General features: G+C 30.4%; 1 protein-coding gene across 1 annotated transcript; it reads left to right on the top strand.

Annotated features, from left to right (window-relative positions):
• Positions 1 to 3,061: 3,061 nt before the first annotated feature.
• Positions 3,062 to 4,198, top strand: LOC104903763 (F-box protein At3g07870-like). The gene has a single exon (XM_010691874.1). It carries the CDS (start codon positions 3,062 to 3,064, stop codon positions 4,196 to 4,198), a length of 1,137 nt encoding a protein of 378 aa, XP_010690176.1.
• The last annotated feature ends 3,135 nt before the right edge of the window (positions 4,199 to 7,333 follow it).

Here is a 7,333-nt window from a genome sequence, read left to right as displayed (position 1 = left end):
TCAAATTTTCTCCGGTCACTACTTCATGCATATGCTTTTTTTTGGTGCGAAAAGAGGGACAAACCCAAAGGAAATACAAGAGAAACCAAATAACAGAAAAAGGACCGAAAACAAAACAAAGCAAAGCAAAAAAAAAACAACAAAACATAGACTCAATAACTAGACTCCTCCATTATTCCACTTGAACCAAACAGCTACGACCCCAACTCTTCTTTGCGCTGGCAAGGCACCATGCGAGGCCAAGCTACCCCTCCTAGGTCCTCCAATAAAACGGTTCGAAGATCCTTCGGGATCGCCTCAAGCAACACAAACTTATCTACCAAATTGACCCTATAATTAGCAAGCCAATCCACAGCTCTGTTAGCCTCACAAACTTCATGCATATGCTAGAATGATGTGATTGTGGATGAGAATATTGTCAAAACCGAAACATATTAGTTGATCAATGATAATTGCATGCATCATAGTCATTATTTGTGTAAACTTTAAATTTAAAGTTTAGTTCTAGTTCTTTGCGTGTTTTGACGTATATAGTTGATTATTCTCTTCTTTCCTTGGGATTAAGTGCTTAATTTGTTTAAATATCTCAAGCTAGTAGCATTGAGGTGATGGCCAACCTAATTATGCGTTCCACCAAGAGAAAAGAAACTAATAAGTTGTCAATTGCATACAAGCTTCCTAATGTTCCTATAGTCTTTCCTAGCTATTTCTTAGGGTCAGGGCCGTTTCTGAGAATTTTGAGGCCCGGGGCAAAAATAAGAAAATGGGCCCCTAATACACAACTTTAAGTGACATGGGTAGCAAGTAGCTTTTACAAAATTTATATGAGTTAAACAAGAAAAGAAATAACTCTCACAATCTATAAACTATTCTAAAGAAAATTAAGCATACAAATATTTATTCTATTTTGCGTTGCAGCATTTTTTGATGCGAAATGAATGATGACAACATTACCACCAATCTTACTTGTGCCATTCCAACATATCTTTCTATCATTTGCATAAAATATTTATTGGGACATTGTTGGCTTCAAATAAGTTTTAATTATAATCTATAAAGATTTATTAACAAACAAAAAAAATACACTAATATTTTATATTTCCCATACAAAAGAAATGGCTGCTAGAAACTCACAACAAAATTCAATCTTTTACATTTGTATATAATTTGTACTTCATAATTAAAATGAAAATAAGATTTTAGAATTATATCTAAATTCTTATTCATGGATTAAAGTAAAAATTTAAAAAGAGAGTCAGGGTTTGTTCTCTCTAGCTTATTTTCAGTTCAGTTCAGTTTAGTTCGGCTCCAATCAGTTCAGTTCAGTTCAGCTCCAATCAGTTCAGTTCAGTTCAGTTCAGCTCCAATCAGTTCAGTTCAGTTCATTTCAGCTCCATTCTTTTATAAATATTTTGTTAAATAATATTATTATGTTGGTACAATTTATTTTACTAATTACTCTTATTGTTGTTATTATTATTATTATAATAATTATTATTATTATTATTATCATTATTATTATTGTTGTTGTTGTTGTTGTTGTTTTTATATATTATTTTGTTTATTATAGCTTTAGAACCTGTTTTCCTCAACATAAAACAACTGAACTGAACTGAACTGATTGGAGCTGAACTGAATTGAACTGAACTGAACTAAACTAAACTGATTGGAACTGAACCGAACTGAACTGAACTGAAATGAATTGAATGTAATAAATATATAAATAATATTTAAACAATAATAATATGAATATTAAATAATAATTATAATGATAAGTAATAATAATGAATAATAATAATATTTTGGATATTTTTAAATGATAGTTATAAATAATAATAATAATAATAATCATAAATTAATAATAATAATCATTATTATTATTAATGATAATAATGATAATTACTAATAATTATTTTATTTTATTTGTATTAATATATTAATACTTGATGATGATATATAATAACAATAATATCTAAGAAGTAAATTAATATTACTATTTTAATAATTAGATTTAATAATAAAAATAATGATTGGATTGGACTGCGAAAATTACATTATAAACCGTTTTGACGCGATTTGATTGGTTTATGGGCTAAAAATGTAGGTTTATTTGTTCTTTGACCTAAACCATGTTCCTCCAAATAATAATAGTAATAATAATGAGTAAAGCTATAATAAAAAAATAATATATAGAAACAACAACAACAACAACAACAACAACAACAATAATAATAATAATAATAATACTTAATAGTAATGATATAAAAATAAATAATAATAATAAGAGTAAGGACATATTCTCTTCGGCATAAAACAGCTGAACTGAACTGAACTTATTGGAGCTGAACTGAACTGAACTGAACTTATTGGAGCTGAACTGAACTGAACTGAACTGAACTAAACTGAACTGAACTGAATTGAATTGAGTTGAATTGAATTGAATTAAATCAAATTGAATTAAACTGAATGTTATAAATATATAAATAATATTTTAAAAAATAATAATATAAATATTAAATAATAATTATAATAGTAAGTAATAATAATGAATAATAATAGTATTTTGGATATATTTAAATGATAGTTATAAATAAATTATATTAATAATATTAAATTAATAATAATAATAATTAATGATAATAATGATAATTAATAATAATTATTTTATATTATTTGTATTAATATATTAATACTTGATGATGATATATAATAACAATAATATCTAAGAAGTAAATTAATATTACTATTTTAATAATTAGATTTAATAATATAAAAATATTTAGTAATAAAAATAATGATTGGGTTGGACCAAGAAAATTACATCATAAACCGTCTTGATGCGATTTGATTGGTTTATAGCCTAAAAAAAGTGGGTTTATTTGTGCTTTGACTAAACCATGTTCCTCTTAATAATAATAGTAATATAAAACAGGCTGATTTTTTTTCGAATTATGGGCCTGGGCAAGCGCCCCTCCTGCCCTGGCCCAAGGAGTTAAACCTAAACGTAATATAAGCTCATCACTGCTCTTTGTATTGAAAATAAGAGAAGGCAACTGCAAGCATGGAGAACGTAAGAAGGAATCGACGATACTATTTCGATGAAGTTTCGTTCGATATTATCTCAAGCATTTTGTCAAGACTCCCAACAAAGACATGCTTGAATTGTAAGCTTGTTTGCAAGGAATGGTATGGAATCATCATCAGTCCTGAATTCGCCGATGTACGTTCTTCTAATTGCTCGTATACGCCCATAATGCTCTACGGCGTGTTCGAGGAGAGGATGGAATTTATGGTGCTCGACATAGACAGGTACTCGAAGAATGATGTCATTACAAGTGTCGATGCTGTGGTCAGGTTCAGGCCTAGGCTCAGCCCTCGGTTAAGTGACATCTACTACACCGTGGTTAACGAATGCAACGGGTTGGTCCTCTTGACGTCGTGGAGGCAGTGGGATGATCCTGTCGTTATATGCAACCTTCTGACGGGCGAACAAGTCACTGTCGAGCAAAATTCGAGACCTGGTAATTATTGGTCACTGGTCAATTATGGATTGGGTTGCTGCACAGTTTCGAGGCAGTTTAAGGTCCTCAGAATCCTCCAGAACGACAAGGAGGATGACAAGTTTTTTGTGGCCGATATACAGACACTTGGTTCGAACGAATGGAGGGCAGTCGAAGGTGACGCCTCGCTGAATTTCAACACGCTCGGGATAGGGGCCTTCCTCGAGAGCGGGGCCTTCCTGCACGGCTCGCTGCACAGGTACTCGAACATGGACAACTCGATATGGTCTTTCCATTTTAGTAAGGAGCAATTTTGCCAAGTTCCGACACTGGATAAGATGAAGAGAGGGGGCTACAAATGCCTGCATGTTTTCGACAATTCTTGCCTTGTTCTTACTTCCTTACACAAGTTATTGGATCGGTGCGTAGTTTGGATCATGAAAGAATACGGTGTTAAGGATTCTTGGGTGAAACTCTGCGTCGTCGAAACCCTGTATTACTTATCTGTTGTTCCTATGCTCCGAATGAGTAGCAGTCGTGAGATATTGTTTTCTCACTATAATGAATTGTATCTTCTTGAACCATGTAGTGACTTTGCTGATATCAGAAGCTGGAAGAAGTTGATGGATTATGATGTTTGTAATGGCTTCAATGTGATGGCACCATGCCATGTCAAATTTTCCAAGTTTTCAAGATAGATGGATGCTCCTGCAATAATGGAAATGAATTCAACAATGCATTGGTTCTAGTTTGCTCTTTTGCTCTAGGAAAAAACTTTTTCTACCCATTAGTTTTTTTTTGGTTGTTGGAATTGAGATGCATAGGCGGTACATACAAAGGGAGTGGGGATTTGGTTAGTGTGTTCAGGTTGAACTCATGTTTTAATATAATATGATAATTCTAAATTAGAAAACATGCATCAACAACAACATCTAACATTATCCGAAACAAAATCTGAAGGTATTATGAAGCAACGACCACTATTTACTGACATTTCAAATGGTACGTGGTATTAGTTCTTATTCTTGAATATGTGCAATTCATGTAACATTATCAGAAACGAAATCTGAAGATGTTATGAAGAAACGACCACCATTTTCTTACATTTCAAATGGTACGTGATATTAGTTCTTATTCTTGAATATTTGCCATTCATCTAACATTATCAGAAACGACCACCATTTACTGACATTTCAAATGGTACGTGATATTAGTTCTTATTCTTGAATATTTGCAATTTATAGTAGTAATATCAACGTCCTTTACATGTATTTTTTTTCATAATATCAACTAAATTAATTTTATTGAAAAACATTGTAGTAAGAATAAAAGCAGCAACGAAAACATGTAGTACAAGGAAGACAATTGCCAATTGGGTCTACTCTTGACAATCGTTCACAACCCATCAATTCAAAATTGGCTAGAGAGAGGAGGAAATCTATTATGTACGAAAAGCATAACAATATCCAAAAATGCATATATGGTATGTTGTTTACATAATTGAACAGAGTTTGCATAAAGTTTTCTTTTAACATTATGCGTAATATGGATTTTATTAGATAAGGGTAGTTGGTGCTTTATATAATATCAGTAGATAGTCCACCACCATTTGAACATATATAACCCAATAGGCAGCATTAGTTTGGGAAAATCTACACTTCCGGTAATACATAGGCTAAATTACGTTTTAGTTTATGAAAAAATGTTGGTCATGGTATAAACTCAAAATACGTAAATACAAATGTTGGTTAGATTCTCTATTGATTATATCATAAATAAGAATTTGAAACTATAATATATTACCATGATCAAGTTCTCTACTCATTGGATGGAAAATGAACTATCAGTCTATCACTACTGGTGATACCATACGATGCAAAAAGTGTGATAATGTTTTGAAAATAACCATTCCACAGTAACTATATATATTTTTGAATATAATATAGTTAAAATTTTATTTATATAGTTATAAATAAATAAGCATGATGTATTTGTATTTTCTACAGGTTTAGAGTTAAGATTATCGTATCTGACTCTACGAATGATGCTACATTTGTTCTTTTTGAAAATAAAATGGTAAAGTTAGTTAGAAAATCCTCTTCTGACTTTTTTTTTTAACACAAACTAGGGATTATATTAATAAAGCAGTCACTTACACCATAGAGTTATAATACAGCCATAACTGGAAATTAAGATCGCAAAATTATCCAGCTTGTGATAATTTATAAAGTCAGGCTTAAACCTAATTACGCTATTGGGTTGATTAATTCTTGCATATAATCCTGCATAACACATTGTGGTGGCAATGTATGAGTAACCTTGTCCATCTCCATATCCATTCCAAACCTTGCTGCTAGCTTGTGAGCAACCATGTTTGCGTCCCTCTTCGCGTGAAGGAAAACTACCACCCAGTTAGTTTTCAGCAGCTTAACAATGTCGCAGATAATAGCATGAAATTGGTGATGTGGAACTTTCTCCGCTCTATCCATCATGATCTTCTGATTTATTAGAAGCTCAAATTAAAGTATATTAATATAAAGTTATCAAATTATACAAAAAAAATTATTCTTTTTGAATTTTTTAAATTAACATACAATGTTTTTTTCTTATATTGTAATCTTTAATAGAAAGGTGATAAGGATGGGTTCCCCAAAAAATTTGCAACAATGCTTAGAAAAAGATTACTATTCAAAGTGAAAATCTCTCATCCTAATAATGTTGTTGGAACTAAGAACTCTATAGTTCTTACCACTACGGACGATCAAAGCACTATAGACAAGTGGATGGGGATGTAGATGAGATTAGAGGTATGTGGTATTCTATAAATAGAACTATAATTTTTTATTTTTTAATTTTTAATTTTATTTATTTATTATCATCCTCTTTTCATTTTCTTTTAGACTAATATCGAAGATATAATGCAGGACGACATTGTAAGAAAACTGTAAAATGATTTAGAGAGTGTAAAGGAAGTCTATTTGGGAAAGGTAATATTAATTGTTATGAATTTGATATACTTCCTCCACTTTTTTTAGATGTTACACTTTCTATTTTAGCAAGTTTTAAATTAGATGTTACACTTTTATTTTGGGTAATAACTTCTCTCTATCTCTCCTATCACATGTTCATATGGGTCCCTTTTGTTTTTCATTCTCTCTATCTCTCTCCTCTCCAAAAATTACCTAGGAGTCCGTGATTTGAAAATTGTAACATCTAAAATAAAACGAAGGAAGTATATTTTTTAGTTCTATAATTTGGGCTTATAAATTATTATTATTCCTTAACTCTATTTGTTATTTTATTATAGGATATTAATGTGAGTTAAGATGAAGCAACTTCAATTACACCTCAAAAGGGTGCTCATGAAATGAATGATGTTGGTGGAAATGATGTTGATAGTCCTAACATTGACTCTCAATTATCAACAAGTAAATAGCAAGTTTTTGTGAAAGTCGAAAAGAATAGATAAAACTAGCTAGAGGATTCTATTGTATGTAGTCATTTCTCAAACAATGAAATAATTTGATGTTGAAATATTTATCTCTATGTTTTGAATAATTCGTACTTTGGGTTTTCTACCTATCTATAGATAATTTTGAATAATATGTTATGAGTTTATTTTTAATAAGTTATTGCTTTTTGAATATTGAATTCTGACTATAAATTTTTAATATACTAATTTAACTATTTGTCATTGACAATTATTGTACATATATTCCTAAACACATAGGTAGCCTTTAATATTTAAATATTTGTTATTCCGCATAATAAAGAATAAATACAAGGAATTTAATTATTACATTTAAAATAATAACAAAGAATTACAATTATCA

This window comes from Beta vulgaris, chromosome 9 (genome assembly GCF_026745355.1).
Source record: "Beta vulgaris subsp. vulgaris cultivar EL10 chromosome 9, EL10.2, whole genome shotgun sequence".
NCBI lineage: Eukaryota > Viridiplantae > Streptophyta > Magnoliopsida > Caryophyllales > Amaranthaceae > Beta > Beta vulgaris.
Note: the sequence above shows the minus strand (reverse complement) of the source record. Positions and strands in the feature narration are given on the sequence as shown.